Source organism: Rhinatrema bivittatum, chromosome 3, assembly GCF_901001135.1.
Source record: "Rhinatrema bivittatum chromosome 3, aRhiBiv1.1, whole genome shotgun sequence".
Classification (NCBI taxonomy): domain Eukaryota; kingdom Metazoa; phylum Chordata; class Amphibia; order Gymnophiona; family Rhinatrematidae; genus Rhinatrema; species Rhinatrema bivittatum.
In genome coordinates, this window is record NC_042617.1 from 412756592 (window position 1) to 412776282 (window position 19691).

The 19691-nt window shown below is 42.7% G+C and overlaps 1 protein-coding gene across 2 annotated transcripts in view; it reads left to right on the forward strand.

Annotated features, from left to right (window-relative positions):
- BMP5 (bone morphogenetic protein 5) overlaps window positions 1-19691 on the forward strand; it is a 255498-nt gene that overhangs the window by 67748 nt on the left and 168059 nt on the right. For both annotated transcript variants that reach the window (XM_029595693.1, XM_029595694.1), the window contains exon 2: window positions 4365-4557. In XM_029595693.1, coding sequence (XP_029451553.1) covers window positions 4365-4557 — 193 coding nt within the window. The remainder of the gene's footprint in view (window positions 1-4364; window positions 4558-19691) is intronic.

The following is a 19691-nucleotide window of genomic DNA, read 5'->3' on the forward strand; positions in this document are numbered from 1 at the left end:
TGCAGGTTCATGCTTTCCCTCACAGACTATCTCACACATACAAGTTCATACTCTCAAATTCTCTCTCTCTCTCTCACATACATGCACACACACACACACACACACACATATGCTTTCACTCTCACATGCTGTCTTTCACACACACATAGACACACACACACATACAAGCTCTCAGTCTCATATGCTCTCCCACACACACAAAAACCCTCACGCTCTCACTCTCTCTCACACACAGGTTCACACCCACACATAAAATACACACACACACACCCCTTAGGCTCCCATTCTTACATACACACATACACACACAAGCACACACATACGCACACTCCTATTCTCTCTCTCTTTCTCTCATACACACACACACATACAAACATATACTCAACCAGGCTACCATCCTCACATACATACACATAGCCACACGCTGAGACTCCCACTCTTTGCCACACACCCACAGTCTACCACTCTCATACACCCCCCCAAGCTTCTATTCTCTCACACACACACTCATCCATGCTCCCATTCTAATATGCCCCTGCAGGTTCCCATTCTCACACAACCCCCTCCCTCACCAGGCCTTTACTCTCATACAGACAGACACCCAAACTTCCACTCTTATACACACACACACACACACACACACAGGGCCTCTTCTTTAGGCATCACCAAATCCATTCTTCTTTGCCATATGATAGGATCTATGGAGGCCTTGCTGCAGCAGGGCTTCTCTTTTGCTGCAATGGGAATGGATCCCATGGTGACCTTGCTACAGCTGGTCCTCTCCTTCACCATTGCGGGGATGGGATCACGCAGTGGCCCTCTCCTTCTTCAGCCATCATGAGAGGGGGATCCATAGCAGCCATTATTCAAGCCTCTTCTAGTGCCAGGCAGCTATGCTTGGGTGAGCCTCGGCCCATCCAGGCCAACCCATGACTACATCACTGGTGATAAGTCCCATCTCTGTTCCATGGCCTAGCCATTTTCTCTCTGTCAGCTAGTCATTTAGTTGTGGCCAAACTATATGTTCCACTACTTTCCCTAAAAATGGGATATTGGACACTATGTAGCAGTTTTCAGGTTTGTCTGTGAACATTTTTAATAATGGCTGACCATGACTTTTTCAGATTTATAGGTAGCAATCCTTCAAAGAAGGATGAGTTTACCATTTTGGCTGCACAGGTTTTGAGGTTCCCATTTGCTGGCTTCACTGACTTGGATGAATAACAGTCATGGATGAAGGTTGATGGGCAGAGGTTGTTTAATTGTTTTTCCGTACCCTCTTCATTGATTGGGATAACTGAGTTCCAGAACTCTAGTGAATTTAAAGGGGATGTGCTTATTTTTTTCTCCATGCTGAGGCTATCTTGAGAGTGCCAATGGATTCCTTGATTTTGTTTTCAAAGGAGGAGATAAAGTCATTTGGTATTCATTTATATTGAGATGACTAACTCTATTGAGGTGGTGGTTGTAGCAGGCTATTTACTATTTCAAACTGTTTTTTGATTGGGTTCAATGCACTGAGAGAAGTATCTTTTTTTGGCTTTTGTTATAGCTCTGTGGTAGGTTGTCATGTGCAATTTACATTATTCATAGATCTGTCTCCCAGAAACCTGTCCAAACTTTTTTTGAACCCTGCCATACTATTAACTTTGACTGCATCCTCCATAAACACATTCCACTGCTTAATTGTATGTTGGCTGAAAAAAAAAATACTTCTTAAATTTGATTTTAAATCTGCTATTAGTTAGTGACATGCAATATCCCTTATTCCTAGTACTATTTGAAAGTATAAATAGCCACTCTTCATCATCCTGTTCCATATCACACATGATTTTATATCCCCTCTAAGTCATATAGTCCCTAATCTCCTTTTGGGAGCATTTGGAAAGAAAAAGTGCTGAAAATGAATGTGGGGTATAATGCTGATGGACGATAATCAGTGAAACAACTAACCATGGTTGGGAATAGCAGTTAGATGAGACTATGATTTGGGCTTTTCTTTTTTAGTTTCACTGGCTTCTAAAATGAGTTCAATTCTCATCATGACGGAAATGTAAAAATGATGATTATTATTATTGCAGAGAACCAGAGAGGAATACAGAAGTCAACCACCATGGGGAATAAGGCTCTATGTAAGAATAATATATGCAGTTGAATAAGATACAGTAGACCAAATCCTCTCCCCAACAAGCTTGTAATATAGTTGACAACAAATAAGAATTAAGAACCTGATTAAGCAAGGTCTTTTTCCATGGACAGAGAAAAGCCGTAGAAAATCAGAATCCCTAAATGATATTAATAATGAGGAGAGATGAGGTAATGGTTATAGTGAAATAGGAGTTCTGTTTTATCACGTGGACCTGATTCACTATGGCTTTTAGCTCATTATGTCTCTGAGAAAAAGCTTAGGGTCGGATTTTCAAAGGGTTAAGCCCGTCGGGACGTGTGTAAGTCCCGGGGGCTTGCAAAAAGGGGCGGGGAGGGGGCAGGGTGGGGCGGTCCAGGGCTGGGGCGGGGGCATGGCCAGAGGCAAAAAAAAGAAGACAAAAAAGGTAGGGAGAAAAGGGCGGGGGAGGTAGGGGAAGGGAAGGGGGGGTAGGGAATGGGGGAAGGCAGCGCGGCTCGGAGCAGGCTCGGTGCATCCCCTTGCACGCGCTGACCCCCGATTTTATAACATGCGTGCGCCTGCACATGCATGTTATAAAATTGGGCATACATGTAATCAGGTCCTCTATGTCAATACACCCTCTTTTAACAGTCACCTTTCAATTACATTTTACAGTACAGATTTTACTTTGAATTAATTTATTTTTGCATAGACACTGTAAATGGAAAATATATCCTCCTTTGCAAGACTAACCATACTCTATCACATTTAAAGGTGGATTTTAAAAGCCCTATGTGTGCCAAAGCCAGGAGCTATGAGCTGAAGTTGCACTGTCCCAGCCGGCCCCTGCCCCCGGCCTGCCCTTTTTGGCTGGAGCCTGTTTTCCACACATACCAGGAGGTATGCATATGGCCGGGCTGCTTAGAAAATGCTTAAGGCCAGATTTTCAAAGGGTTACGCGCGTAACCGGTCATACGCGCGCCGGGACGCGTGTAAGTCCCGGGGGCTTGCAAAAAGGGGCGGGGGCATGGCCAGAGGCCTCCGCTCGGCCGCTGTGCCGGGGATCGTGCAACTTACTTCAGCCCCAGGGCTGAAGTAAATTGTGCGTGTACAGCCCGGCCACGCACATATCTCCCATTATTTGTGCATGCCGGGGATCTAAATTTCCCCCGAGTATGTATGGTTTCTAGAATTTTCCCTATTTTGTTTTTTTCATCCCTTCTCAAGTCCAAGTTAATTGTTACAACAGTTGCCTCTGTTTTGAGAACTGCAGAAAATGCTGCTCTTTTTTTGATATTCGAAGTGTCTCTATAAAAATAAACTACTTGACCCATCCTCTTTGGAGTCTGACATCTTGTCCTTCTTGGTTTTAGATTCTAATCCTAGTTTCCTGCTTTACAGATTTACTCATTCTACTTAGAGATCTTTGTTTTCAGTTTTTATTTTATTTTTCACATGAATTTATCAATATATAATACAACATGAACAAAAATTATATTTACCTGGAAAAATGAGAAATCTTTTTCTTCCTCTGATTTCTCCTATTTTTGTCCTTTTTGAAATAAACAGTGATACATTTCCTAATCATACTTCACTGACCTTTTAGGCAGTTTTGTAGTTAAACACATTCATATAATCCACTTCCAGTCAGTCTAGTGATTCAGCATCTGAGATATAAAACTTTCAGTTGCAAATTTCTTTTCCGCCATCATGTCATCCTTATTTCTACTCACGTTTGTCATGCACACTTCTACCTAATTTGATATTTTTTCAGTCCTGGCTCCTGGAATCTATGTGCAACCCCTAAGGGTTTTTTATTTTTAATATCTTGAACTGTATACCGCTGTCTATTGATGTTTCCTTTAAACTGAAAGTCGTATCTGGATATGTGGTTTCATTATTTTAATTACTGTAAATAATTTGTTATAATCGAGTTACTTTCCGCTCTGGCTTCTTCGTCCCCCAGTTCCATTCCCCCTGTTTTATTGTAACGTTTGCCTTTCTCCGCTATGTTAATGTTAATGTTATAACCCTGGTTCCTTGTAAACTGACATGATATGATCTGTATCCATGAATGCCGGTATAAAAAAAAAAAAGCACTAAATAAATAAATAAATAAATACATAAATTATTTGTCCAGTTTCATATTATCATGCTGTTTTTTCATATTTAGAATAATGAATTCACAGTAAATGTATGTCTAAATTACTCTTAGATTTATACATGTAAATATATGTTATATATTAATTTTTTGTAGTTGAAAGAGACAAGGACTTTTCTCACCAGCGAAGGCACTACAAAGAGTTTCGATTTGACCTTACTCAAATCCCACACGGAGAAGCAGTTACAGCAGCTGAATTCCGGATTTATAAAGATCGGAGTAACAGCCGATTTGAAAATGAAACCATCAAAATTAGTATATATCAGATCATCAAGGAGTATCCAAATAGGTACATTTTTCTCAATATATTTCAAATAATGTCTTCATTGTTCACAGTGTTTCATTGAAAGAGTCTGTTACAGCAAGGCAAGGTCTGCAGGGAAACGCAATGGCACAGGGTTTGTGAAGTTGGAATGTAGCTAAGGGAAGAAAATCTGCCTCAGAATTATAACTGGAATGATTTTTGCATTCCAAATATCGAGCCACATTTCAAAAACTTACAAGATGAGGTGAAATGAATGGTTTAAATTATACTTTCCTGTGTTCTGTATTTATTTCTCTTAGATCAGAAGTTTGCAATTATCTTTGGGTGGTGGGAGAACTGGGGATTTAGATCAAACCATGACTAAACTTGAAACACAATTTTGGACATGCATATTTCCCTGCCTTCACCCCCAAATGTACTTTCAAACAGGTCCCTGAATAAAGCTTTTGTTTAACACAAAAGAGGAAATAGCCATTACTGCCACTCTTAGCAAAATATCTTCAGACTAAGAAATAACATTAAAGTAACACAGTGTTGCTTTTTTCTTTTAATCCAAACACTTTACAGTCACACTGTTTCAGGGGGATGGCCAAATATACATACATTTTACACTGTGAGGCAGCTACCAAGAGGGAGATTAGAAAGAGAAGAAACCCATTCTCTTTGGGTAAACAGAAGCACAGTAAGACAAACCAAATGACCCAGAATCTTGTTTCCCATTCCTGTGCTATGACTGTTTAATCATGCCTCCCTTCCATGTCAAAACAGAGATTTTGAGGTTCACATTGATAAGCAAGAAGTTACTTACCCAGGTCACTACAGCTGTGATAATCAGCAGTACTGCTAGACTTACCCAGGGAAGGCTGGCAGTGAATATATCTGCCTGAAGTGATTCAGGTGACTTTACCTGGGCAATTTTAGAGCAGTGCTCGTCACAAGTAACTTCACTGGCTAACTTCAACCAGATAACACTCGATATTAGCATTACCTGGCTAAAGCTAATTTTCACCCTTGGATCCTGCTTCTTTTTTTTCTGGATAACTTTTATCCAGGTAAAATTTCACCAGTTGACAGGACAGGAAATTAAAAGCCCATGGCTTGTCCAGGCAACTCCAGAAGTTATCCGGACACACCCTTTTGAATATTGACCTTCCTATATATAATATTTATTCACTTAATATCTATTCCATTTGGAAAGAGTGACCATTCTCAGATTTCTTATCTGTATGAGAATGGGGAGAATATGTGATTTACAATTTATGAATAATTATTGCCTTTAACCTGGTGGAATATGGTTGAAGAAATTCTTTGTGGCTATAGTAACATAGTGGGACCTGATATTTAGCGCTACTTAACTGTATAAGTGGCGGCTGGCTACGTTCAGTGGTCGGCACTTAGCCGGATAAGCTACTTATCCAAATAAATAGTTAGCTGGATATCTAGTGCGCAGGCAGGGGATGTATTGGAGTGGCATTACTTATCCGACTAATGGGGTCATTTATCAAAGGCTTATTGCATGCGAAAAGGCCCTTTTTGTGTGCGATAGCATGCAAATATGGGGAGGGGAGGAGGCGGGGAGGGGGCGGAGTCGGCGGAGTCAGCAGTAGCACGCGTTATCGTCGGCAGTAGTGGGCCGAATAGCACCACCTTTCACGGTTTTTGCTGGATTCATTATATTTAGCTGGATAAGTTGCAATATTCGTATTTATTTGATTAAGTGTATCGGATAAATTAGGCCTGTCATAGAGAAGTTAGACATTTTATTCTGAATATCTACCTCATAGTAAATGACGGTTGAAAAAGACTGAAATAGCCCATCCAGTCTACCCAGAAACGTGTTTAGGGTCGTAACTGCTGCTCCATGCAGGTTCCCATCATGCCTTCTGTTTAGGTTTGTAACTGCTGCTCCATGCAGGTTACCTTTTTACTTTTCTTGGAAGCACACTACCACTATTCCAGTGTGGTTTTGGGTTTAACCACTACTCCGTGCAAGTTACCGTGTTTTGCTTCCATCCTCTTGCCTCTATTCTATGCTTTTTAAAATTCTGCTACTATCTTTGTCTCCACTACCTCCTCAGGGAGGGCATTCATAGAAACATAGAAACATAGAAACATAGAAATGACGGCAGAAGAAGACCAAATGGCCCATCCAGTCTGCCCAGCAAGCTTCCCTCATTTCTTCTCTCATACTTATCTGTTTCTCTTAGCTCTTGGTTCTAATTCCCTTCCACCCCCACCATTAATGTAGAGAGCGGTGATGGAGCTGCATCCAAGTGAAATATCTAGCTTGAGTAGTTAGAGGTAGTAGGGGTAGTAACCGCCGCAATAAGCAAGCTACACCCATGCTTATTTGTTTTTACCCAGATTATGTTATACAGCCCTTATTGGTTGTTTATCTTCTCCCCTGCCGTTGAAGCAGAGAGCTCTGCTGGATGTGTGAAGTAACAGTTTTTCTTTTCCCCTGCTGTTGAAGCAGAGAACTATGCTGGATATGCATTGAAGTGAAGTATAAGAATGGAGTGATCAAGCTAGTTGAAAGGCATCAGGAATAGAGGAAGGTGGAGGTAGTAATTTGGATATTTGGTTTGGGGTAGTAACCGCCGTAACAAGCCAGCTACTCCCGTCTTTGTGAGTGCAAATCCTTTTTTCCACATTTCCTCTTGCTGTTGAAGCTTAGAGTGATGTTGGAGTCACAGTAACCATGTGTATGTTTATTGAATAAGGGTATTGTCTCCAGGCAGTAGCCATCATTCTGGCGAGTCACCCACTCTTCATTGGTGGCCTCTTGACTTTATGGATCCACAGTGTTTATCCCACGCCCCTTTGAAGTCCTTCACAGTTCTGGTCTTCACCACTTCCTCCGGAAGGGCATTCCAGGCATCCACCACCCTCTCCGTGAAGAAATACTTCCTGACATTGGTTCTGAATCTTCCTCCCTGGAGCTTCAAATCGTGACCCCTGGTTCTGCTGATTTTTTTCTTATGGTAAAGGTTTGTCGTTGCCTTTGGATCATTAAAACCTTTCAAGTATCTGAAAGTCTGTATCATATCACCTCTGCTCCTCCTTTCCTCCAGGGTGTACATATTTAGATTCTTCAATCTCTCCTCGTACGTCATGCGATGAAGATCCTCCACCTTCCTGGTCGCCCTTCTCTGTACCGCTTCCATCTTGTCTTTGTCTTTTTGTAGATACGGTCTCCAGAACTGAACACAGTACTCCAGGTGAGGCCTCACCAAGGACCTGTACAAGGGAATAATCACTTCCCTTTTCTTACTCGATATTCCTCTCTCTATGCAGCCCAGCATTCTTCTGGCTTTTGCTATCGCCTTGTCGCATTGTTTCGCAGACTTCATATCATTAGACACTATCACCCCAAGGTCCCTCTCCTGCTCCGTGCACGTCAGCCTTTCCCCCCCCATCGAATACAGTTCATTTGGATTTCCGCTCCCCATATGCATGACTTTGCACTTCTTGGCATTGAATCTCAGCTGCCATATCTTCGACCACTCTTCCAGTTTCCTTAGATCCCGTCTCATTCTCTCCACTCCTTCCGGCGTGTCCACTCTGTTGCAGATCTTAGTGTCATCCGCAAAAAGACAAACCTTACCTTCTATCCCGTCCGCAATGTCGCTCGCAAAGATATTGAACAGGACCGGTCCCAACACCGATCCTTGCGGTACACCACTTAAAACCGCTCTCTCTTCAGAGAAGGTTCCGTTTACCGTCACACATTGTCTTCTGTCCGTCAACCAATTTGCAATCCAGGTCACCACCTTGTCACTCACTCCCAAGCTTCTCGTTTTATTCACCAGTCTCCTGTGCGGAACCGTATCAAAAGCTTTGCTGAAATCCAAGTATATGACATCGAGCGCTCTTCCTTGGTCCAATTCCTTGGTTACCCAGTCAAAAAAGTCAATCAGATTTGTCTGACAGGATCTTCCCCTGGTGAATCCATGTTGCCTCTGGTCCATCAATTCTCCGGACTGTAGATAGTTCACTATTCTCTCTTTCAGCAGAGACTCCATTACTTTTCCCACCACCGAAGTGAGGCTAACCGGCCTGTAGTTGCCAGCCTCCTCCCTGTTCCCACTCTTGTGAAGCGGGACCACCACCGCTCTTCTCCAGTCTCTCGGCACCACTCCCGTTTCTAGGGATCTATTGAACAGGTCACACAGCGGACCCGCCAGAACATCTCTGAGCTCCCTCAATATCCTTGGATGAATCCCATCAGGCCCCATGGCTTTGTCCACTTTCAGGTTCTTTAGCTCTTCCCACACATTTTCTACTGTAAAAGGATTTTCATCTATTCCACTTCCCTCCAGTTTCTTGTTGTGTAGAGATGGTCCTTCTCCAGGGTCTTCTTTAGTGAACACAGAGCTGAAGTATTCGTTTAATATTTCTGCCATTTCTTCGTCTGTCTCCACACATTGATCATTACCACCTTTCAATTTCACTATACCACTTTGGACCTTTCTCTTTTCGCTGATGTATCTGAAAAATGTTTTGTCACCATTTTTTATCTCCTTGGCAATCCTCTCTTCTGCTTGATTTTTTGCCAACTTGATTGTTTTCTTCGTCTCCCTCAGTTGATACAAATATTCTTCTTTGTGCTCCTCCCTTTGGGATCCTTTATATTTCTTGAATGCTGTTCTTTTAGCTTTAATTTTGTCAGCCACCTCCTTTGAGAACCAGATAGGTTTCAATTTTCTTTTGCTTTTCTTTATGTTTCTAACATATAGAGCAGTTGCCTTGGTGATTGCTCCTTTTAGATTGGTCCACTGCTGATCCACATCTCTCTCGTTCTCCCATCCTTTAAGTTCTTCCTCCAGGTACTTTCCCATTTCCTCAAAGTCTGTGTTTTTGAACTGTAAAACTCGGGTCTTTGTGGTTCTTTTCCCTATTCTATTAGTGATATTAAACCATACCGTTCGATGATCACTGCTGCTGAGGTGGGCGCCCACCTGGACATCTGAGACATTATCTGCATTATTGAGCAATAAGTCGAGTATAGCACCTTCTCTCGTGGGTTCCAACACCATTTGTTTGAACAAAGATACTTGCATGGCATCCATTATTGCTCTACTATTTTTAGTTTCTGCAGATGGGATTTTCCAGTCTACATCTGGCAAATTAAAGTCACCCACGATCACCACTTCTCCCTTCTTACCTATCTTATGGATGTCTTCAATCAGATCTCTGTCCAGCTCTTCCTTTTGGTTTGGAGGCCTGTAAACCACTCCAATATAAATGGACACTCCGTCATCTTTTTTTAGGTCGACCCATAGAGCTTCTTCTTTACCCCAACTTCCTTGTAGCTCAGATGCTTGGATGTTGTTTCTGACATAAAGAGCCACACCTCCCCCTTTTCTATCCTCTCTGTCCTTCCATGCATTCACCATCTTTTCCATATGTAACAGACAAGGGTTCTGTTACCATTAAGCCCCAGGTAATTCCTTTCCATCTAAGAGCTGAGGGGCGATAAAATTTTAAACCAGCATGCAGGCACACATTTGTGTGCTTGCATTAGCCCTCGCCCAGGGACACAACTATTTCATAACTTGCACGTGTATACGTGTGCATGTTATAAAATAGCTTGGCTGCATGCTCATGTGCACCAAATTTTAAGTGGGTGCACAAATGCCACTTCTACCACATTAATTCAGAGGATTTTAAAAGGGGCAACCCTGGCACTGTTTTACCAGTTTGTCCCAGTTCATCCAGTTAAGAGAAAGGTACTCCAACTCCCCCTAGTTTAATAGCCTTCATTCTCCCAATTAGCCCTGACCTTTAAAACTCTATAGATTTGCCTAGTTTTCTTTATTTTTGAACTTATATGTTATCCATAGCAGAAGTAAATCTATCCATAATGAGAAAACTGAATGGTTAAACGCATCACTTCATTTACATACCCCACAACAGAATCTGTGGTTGAGTAATACGGGTCAACTGCAAAACTGGCTCACTTGAATAGAGTAAGGGAGAGAGAGCTTTATCCCTGGCTGGCCTGACTCTTGTGAAACTCGCTCCCAAGTGACCTAAGTCTTGAGATGAACTTTCAAAATTTCAAAAAGAATGTGAAAACCAGATTATTTAAACAGGCATTCTGACTTTGATCAGGATTGTTTAAATCTGTTTTGACTAAATGGGATATCTGTTTTCAGCATGGAGAACAAGGAAAGGCTTTTATTTTGTCTATTGTTTTATTATCTTTGAATTTTAATTTATTTTAAGTAGTTACATTTTTACATACTCTTTTATAGTTTAGTGTTATTTATGTATTTTATTTATTATTTTATGGTGCGGTAAACCAAAATGATTATACTAGAATATCGGTATCTAAAATCAAATCAATAAATAAATAAAGTATTTACACACACATCTCAGTTTCAAACTCTGAAATGCCAATTCTACACCCAGACCATGGCCACGATCCGCCACCTTTTGAAAACTTTTGAGATGTGTGCGCGGACTGGGATTTTAAAATTCACCTTTTAGTGTTGTAAAGAATAATTAGAGGAGGATCCATTCGATAGAGTCCCTGCCTTTGTGGGAGCTGGAATGGCCGTCCCCTTTGATAAGTTTTATAGCAGCTCTCTCCTAGGAGCTCTGGGAGCAGTGGGAGTTGATTTTCAAGTTAGAGTAGGTGTGTGGAATTTTCCCTGAGTAAATGTTTTAGGCCTGCTTTGAAGGATTCCAGCAAACCCTGATAGAAGCCTGTGAGGTAGATCAGAGATCTGCCCTGCTTATCCACTCCCTGGGAAGAAACATTGTTTTAAAACATCTGGGATGAAGTTTTGACTGCCCGCCTTCCTACCCATTCTAAGGACATTTGCAACTGCTGTTCCAGCAAGGATCCCAAAATAAAGAAAACTGGACGATGGCTGACTGTGAGTAAAGAGACAATTAAGAGCATTAAGGACACACCCTGAGGAGAGAGAGAGAGAGAGATTTGGACTCTCTGTGCAAGGACAGTAATTTTGCCACTTTGAAGAGGTCTTCCTGCCCAACTAAAGGATCCCCTGCCCACCTGCGAAATCTATTTTTTTCCAAGCCCTGGAAGGTAGAGGTTTCTCTTGCCCTGGTAAGGAAGCTATTGCACAGATTAAGGAAAGACACTGTTACAAAAAAGGAAAATCTTGTGGTGCTGAGGATTAAGTTAACTGTGCCATTTTCATCTGACTTTTCTATCAGTAAAGCCTTTCATTTTTGGACACCGTCACTGGCTCCAGAGTGGTTACTGGCACGTACAGCACACACAGAGAAGATACCCCTATCCCAGGGAAATGGAATTAAAAGTGAAGTCACCCTTAGCACGCCAGACCCAAAAAGCAAATCTTTCCCCCCATCAAGAAAGGATCCCGAACTTGGGGTAAAGAGGAACTGTGGAAAAGCTAGCCTGGTAAGGTTCCAGCCCTGAAGAGACAACACATCCTTATATTGCCCCAGCAGGTTGCAGCCTGCACCCGGGAATGGAGTTACACATATTTAATAATATTTTCTGATGCTGCTCCTGAATCTATGTCCTTGTAGCCTCATACTATGACCCCCCTAGTTCTACAGTTTCCTTGCCATTATAAAAGTTTGTGTATTATCTCTCAGGTATTTAAATAAATGCCAAAATCATATCCCCCTAGCTCTCCTCTCTTCTAGAATACCTATGTTCAGGTCCTGAAGTCTCATCTCATATGTCTTCTGACGCAAACTCTACATCATTTTCTGGTTGCTTTTCTCTGGATCACCTCTACCATATTTCTATCCATTTTAGAGATACAGCCTCTAAAATTGAAAATTGTATTCCGAGTGAGGGCTCACCAGTGATCTGCACAGGGGCATTATCTCCTTTTTACTTCTGACTGAGCCTCTCTCTTTGCACCCTGTCATTACTCTAGCTCTAGCCATGATCTTGCCACACTGTTTCACCACCTTGATATCATCAAATTTTATTACCTCAATTTCTCTTTCCTAATCAGCATCTCCCCCTATTACAGAGGCATACTAAGGGGGCGGGGAGGGGGCGGACTGCCCTGGGTGGCAACAGAGGGAGGGGTTTATTGCCACTGGCAGAAAAGTCCTGCGGTGGCGTGGAACAGTGTTGTGGCGGGGGAAACCCCACCAGCAAAAGCAAGAACCTGTAGCTGCAGAGGCCAGCGGCACCGTCAGTACTTTCTGGAGCCGGTGCGGCAGCAAAGAACAGGCCCAGCATTGCTGCCAGCGCTCCTGGCACTGATGGCAGAAGAAGGGGTCTTGCGGTGCTGTCAGCAGCTAAAGAAGGGAGAGACTGGCCCTGTGAGAGTAAGTGCCAGTGTATGAGGGGAGAGTGTGGGTATATGAGGGTGTGTGTGTATAAGGGTGTGTGTGTGTATGTGTGTAGATATGAGGGTGTGGGCATGTGGATGTATGAGGGTATGTGTGTGTGTGTGTAATGAGTTTGGGTATGAGGGTATGTGTGTGTGTGTGTGTGTGTGTGTGTAATGAGGCTGGGTATGAGGGTGTGTGTATGTGTGTATGAGGGTGTGTGTGCATGTATATGTATGAAAGTGTGTGGGGGGGGGTGTATGAGAGGATACCTATGTATGTATGAGACGTTGAATGTATGAGTGTGAGCGTGAGTGTGAGTGTGCCTGTGGATATGTATGTATGAGAGGGTGCCTGTGTGTGGGGATAGGGGTGGGTGTGAGAGAGAGGAAGCATATGTGTGTGTGCGTGGGTGAGACAGGAATCATGTGTGAGAGATACAGAGGAAGTGTGTATGTGTGTGAGAGAGAGACGGAGGAAACGTGTGTGTCTGTCTCTTTCACACATGCACACACACGCACACACACACTCAAGCTCCCTCTGTCTCTCACCAAGCATGTATGTGTGTGAGAGACAGAGGGAGCATATTTTGTTTATGTGTGTGTGTGTGTGTGTGTGTACCCCTAGTTCACGACAATCTCAGGGTGATAGATATGGAGAGTGGGAGATTTTTAAAATCCTTATTAGTTGTAATTACTGGGAGTTATTTGATATCTTCTGTTTTGAAATATTTTATCGATGTTTAGGACATTCTTTAAATTTTGTACAGAAGCTTCTAATTATTGAATATTATTATAATCATCAGCAGCTGTTTTTAAATGTATATTTTTAGTTTGGTTTTACTATTCTGATTGACTTATATTTCTTGATTGTATTGTTTTGAGGAATAGTGATTTTCTGCTTTTCCATTGTTGCACTGCATACGGAATCTGGCTTGTGGTTTCTAGTTCAGTTTTTGTCTGCATGTGTGCATGTGAGAGAGAGAGTGAGAGAGAGAAGAAGTGTGTGTGTGTCTGTATGTTAGCATGTGAGAGAGACACAGAGGAGGCATTTGTGTGTGAGAGAGAAAGATGGAAGAATCATGTCTGTGTGTGAGAGAGACACAGAGGAAGTGTGTGTGTGAGAGAAGTACAGAGAAAGTGTGAGTGTGTGTATCTCACACACACACACATGCTTCCTCTGACTCTCACCAAGCATGTATGTATGTATATGAGAGAGAGGGAGCATATTGTGTGTGTATGTGTGTGTGTGTGCATGCATGCGTGCTCCCAGTCAACAACAATCTTAGGATGACGGATATGGAGAGCAGGAGATTTTTAAAATCCTTATTAGTTTTAATTATTGGGTGTTATTTGATGTGTTTGCTATTCTGAAATATTTTATCAATGTTTAGGAAATGTATTTTTTTTTTTTAATTTGAAACAATTTTTATTGTTTTCATGAACCAACAACAAACAGAAAATACTTTGTCTGTAACACATTCAAAGAAGCATCGCAAAGGACATGAGATGGTGTACAGACTGAACCCCCTTCCCAACCCTCCCACCTTCCCTCTCTACCCACCCCCCTCCCCACCCAAGTGTTTCAAACTCATTACTCAACTGTACACGGTGTTCACTCAGCAGAAAAACTTCAGGATTTACAAGACACCTGATGGGGCTTGCGTTCTCCCAAAAAAATAAATAAGAAAAGTCAGTCATTCAAAATCAAACTCCTTGCCTTGTGTGGGAGAACTTGAATGTAAGGATCCCAAATCTTCAAAAACTTCCTTCGCTGCAGAGGAGATTGGCAAGAAGCGAGGTCTTCCGCCCATAGTAAGTAGTGAAAGTGGCTCCGCTATACCCAAAAGGAAGGGGCGTCCGCATTTTTCCAATTTAAGAGTATCGCTTTTTTCCCACCAAGCAGGCTTTCTGTAGCAGCAAGCGAGGTCCAACACCCCTAACCTGCAAAGGCAGGATGCATCCAAAAAGGAGAAGTAACGGAGATATGTTAAACGAGACCCCTAACAGGCCCATAATGGATCGAGCAAGTCGACTCCAAAAAGGTTAATAGGAGGGCATGCCCAAAAAGCGTGCGATAAAGTACAATTATCTGCCTTACATTTCCCACAGGCAGCTGAGGCAGAGATTTTCAAGCGAAAAGCCATCTGAGCGGACATATAAGCCCGCAGAAGAAACTTATATTGCAGTTCCCTATAATACATGTTAGAGGAAATTGTGGACACTCGCTTAAAACCTGCTCTAAGAATAGAAGCGGTGACCAGAAATGGGAGGGCGGGGCCAAAGAAATATCTGCCCCAGGTACCAAATATTCTAGGTACGTCTCTGCCCTATTATGTACAGCTTTTTGGATTTCTGCACCCCAAATGTATGACTCTGCCCTTTTTGGCATTGAATTTTAAATGCAAAGCATTTTGCCACTCTTCAAGCTTTCTTTAGCCACTTTATATTTTGTCTGATCCCTCAGATGTGTCCTAGTGTTTTCCACAAAAATGAATAAGCGCGCAAGATGGTGAAGTGTGAGCATTTCCCTTAGTGAATAAGCCATCTAAATGGAAAGGGAAGGTAAGGGTGGTCCCTTCTGAGCCAGCTCACCTTCCAGGTCAGCTTTTGATGACTGCGTTCATGCTCTTGGGTCCTGCCTCTGCGGGGGAGATGGTCTCTGCTGTGGAGTTTGGTGAAGGAGCATCAGTTTCGCCTGGAGACAAGGCGTCTCTCAGCTCCCGCAGTTCTCCACCATTGAGACTTGGATGTGATTTCCCAATTAGGCTCAAAGAGGCACAAATGGGATGATGTAATAGGCATGTCTGAGGTGGAGGGGGCCCATGATTTGCCAGCATCCTTACAGCAATCTTCAGAAGAGTCCCCCAGGAAGCTGTGATAATCTTTGCCCTGCAAATGTGGCCTTGGTTACTGGAGGATGTGCATTGGTTATTGTGGGGTTGCCCTCAGTGAAGGGAACGCCTGAGAGATCTGAGCTTTCCTGTGGTGAGTCTTTCTCCATTCCTGTGAAGCCAGAGGTGGTGAGTTTAGAGTCTTTTTGGGAGCTGGTATCTAACTTTGGAAAATCCTTAAACTCCTGTGAGAAAAAGACTGATTCTTTATCGTCTTAGCTAGAGCCTCTCATCGTGAGGCACCAAGGACATCTGGATGAGCATAGTCATAAGTTAACCATTCTGGGAAAAGAAATTAAGAATATATAAGGGCTCAATGTGAATATGAAAACAGACTATGGCATCTTATCAAGGAAGATTGAATTTCTTATGATTCAATCTAGACATCTTAATTTGAGACTGCTTAATTATCCTAAGGTTATGGGCAAATTACATATTGCAATGTTAAAGAAATATTTCTTTGTATATTCCATATTTCTTCAAATGAGTTTCCTTCAAATAATAAATTGTATTTTTTTACTTATTGTCTGGTTTCCCAGCAACAGGCATAGACTGTTCATTTCCTCCTAATATGTTAAACTTAACAGCTTTTCTTAAATCATCTAGTCTTGAGATAATCGAGTATCTTATAGGGATGTGAATCGTTTTAGGACGATTAAAATTATCGTCCGATAATTTTAATATCGTCTTAAACCGTTATGGAACACAATACAATACAGATTCTAACGATTTATCGTTATAAATCGTTAGAATCGTGAGCCGGCACACTAAAACCCCCTAAAACCCACACCCCGACCCTTTAAATTAAATCCCCCACCCTCCCGAACCCCCCCCCAAATAACTTAAATAACCTGCGGGTCCAGCGGCGGTCCGGAACGGGCTCCTGCTCCTGAATCTTGTCGTCTTCAGCCGGCGCCATTTTCCAAAATGGCGCCGAAAAATGGCGGCGGCCATAGACGAAAAAGATTGGACGGCAGGAGGTCCTTCCGGACCCCCGCTGGACTTTTGGCAAGTCTCGTGGGGGTCAGGAGGCCCCCCACAAGCTGGCCAAAAGTTCCTGGAGGTCCAGCGGGGGGTCAGGGAGCTATTTCCCGCCGCGAATCGTTTTCGTACGGAAAATGGCGCCGGCAGGAGATCGACTGCAGGAGGTCGTTCAGCGAGGGTTCCGGCGCCTCGCTGAACGACCTCCTGCAGTCGATCTCCTGCCGGCGCCATTTTCCGTACGAAAACGATTCGCGGCGGGAAATCGCTCCCTGACCCCCGCTGGACCTCCAGGAACTTTTGGCCAGCTTGTGGGGGGCCTCCTGACCCCCACGAGACTTGCCAAAAGTCCAGCGGGGGTCCGGAAGGACCTCCTGCCGTCCAATCTTTTTCGTCTATGGCCGCCGCCATTTTTCGGCGCCATTTTGGAAAATGGCGCCGGCTGAAGACGACAAGATTGAGGAGCAGGAGCCCGTTCCGGACCGCCGCTGGACCCGCAGGTTATTTAAGTTATTTGGGGGGGGGTTCGGGAGGGTGGGGGATTTAATTTAAAGGGTCGGGGGTGGGTTTTAGGGGGTTTTAATGTGCCGGTTTTTCGATTTTTCGATTTTTCGATTTTTAACGATTTTTCACGATATTTTACCCCCCCAAACGGCAACAATACGATTCCCTCCCCCTCCCAGCCGAAATCGATCGTTAAGACGATCGAGGACACGATTCACATCCCTAGTATCTTACATTGTTGGTTTTCTTTGTGGCAGAGCAGGATTTGAGTAAGGTTATGAAAAAGTATTTTAAGAACGTGAACACTCTTTTTTTTGAGCCAAAATGTTAGGATATTTCCAGATCTCACTAGATTAATTCAGGAGATAAGAAAAAGGTTCTTGACGCTCAGACAGAAGGTACTGGCTGTGGGCGGATATTTTCTTTTAAGATAGCCTTGTAAATGTATTGTTAATTAAATTAATGATTGTTATATTTTTTTTCCCCTTGGAACAGCTAAAGGTGTTTCTGGACTCATGAAGAATTGTAACATGTATTTATTTATTTATTTATTTATTTATTTATTTATTTGATTGTTTTTATATTCAGAATTCTATACAAATCAATCACCGTAATTCATAAAACTATCCATCATCATCTTCAACTCGACCTGGAAATCCCATTCAAACTCCACTCCTCTAACAGACCAACTAGAGATACTCTCAAAGGCACCCTGAAATTTCCCCCTACTAAAGCTTCACGCCTCTCGATGACCAAAGACAGAGCTTTTTCGATAGCTGGCCCATCTATCTGGAATAGCATCCCTTCAAGTCTCAGAGTGGAGCCTTGCCTGTTAACTTTTAGAAAAAGACTTAAAACCTGGCTCTTTCACCAAGCCTTCACCGACCCACCAGACAATCACTAGTTGTCCTTCACGCTTACCCGTTATGATGATTATACTCACGAATGGACTCTGACTCTCCCAGGTTAAAGCACCATTAAGCTTTAACCCGTACGCCCTATGGCATCACTTCATATTTATTTCCTGCCTTATCTTCTTTCCAGCTTGTTGCAAGCTTCCAAGTTCTCTTCCCTGTTGATTGTAACTTTGATTCATTCCTACTTACTGTTTATCTTTCGTTTACTTGAATAGTTACCCCAGTTTTTTATTCTTGTTAATTGTAAACCGATCCGATATGGTTATTTACTATGAAGGTCAGTATATAAAACTGTTAAATAAATAAATAAATATATACTGGTTTTGAGAATACATCATATCGGTTTACAAAATAAAAAATAAAATAACCAGTAAATAGAAATACATCTGATAAAAAGCAAAAAATGAATACAGCATAGATAACATATTAAAAATACAAATACAATAATCATAAAATAATCTTCTCCGGTTCCTTCTTTGTTCTAGTTTACAATCTTTCTTTTTGATGGTAGGATTTTTTCATGTTAATGCAGTTTTCTTGATTTTTATGCTTTATTGGTTTCTCCTCATTTTCCTTTTCTGCCCCCTTCTTCAGTTAGGGGTAGATTTTTCATTCTCCACATGCACGTCTGTGTGCGCGTGCTTCCCGGTGCACATACATGGACGTGCCGATTTTCTAACATGTGCGCGCCGGCGCATGCATGGTAAAAAATCCATGGGCCGCGCACACATGTACGCCGGATTTTATAAACCGCGCACGTATGTGCGGGCGGCGCACACAAGGGGGCAGAAATTATACAACCTCCACGTAGATCAGGACTCTCCCAGTTCCCTCCCAGGCCACTCCAATTAAGGAGCAGACTGGGAGGGAAGTGGAAACTTTACAAACCACCTAACTGACCTTCCTCCCTCTTCCCATCTCCTCCCCGCCCCCTATCCTTATCCTATCTAACCCCAAATATTTTATTTTATCTCTTGCTCCTCTTCAGGAGCAGTAGCAACTTGCAAGCACCAGCAGCCTCCTGGCACGCGCTTCCCCGGCACAGCAGCAAATGACCGCTGTACAAGCCACCTCCAGCCCTGCCCCTTTCCGCCCCCAGACCACCCCTTTCTCTGGGCCCAGCACTTTTGCGCATAACGGGGGTTATGCGTGTGGTTGGGCCCCTTTGAAAATGCGCATGGTGCTCGCAAGGCCCGGCCACATATGTAATCCCCGTTTTTTCACTCATGGCCATTTTAAAATTCAGCCATTAGTGTATTGAGATAATGAGAAATTGAATTGTCTTGTTTTTGTATATGAGTTTCTTTTTTTCCTCTTTTTTCCTTTCTTTTTCGCATTGTATTTCTGAGTGCAAAGTTTGAATGCTTTGTATTGCTAAACATATAAATTGAAAATATAGGGGGCATAGTTTGAAGCAGAGCAAGATGGCCATATAGTTGCTTAGCTCCAGCCTTAAAGGCAAATTTTAAAAGCCCTACGTATGCCAAAGCCAGGAGATACACGCAGAAGTCGGCCCAGTACATGCGAGTACGCACATATCTCCAAGTACATGCACAAAAATGTCTTTA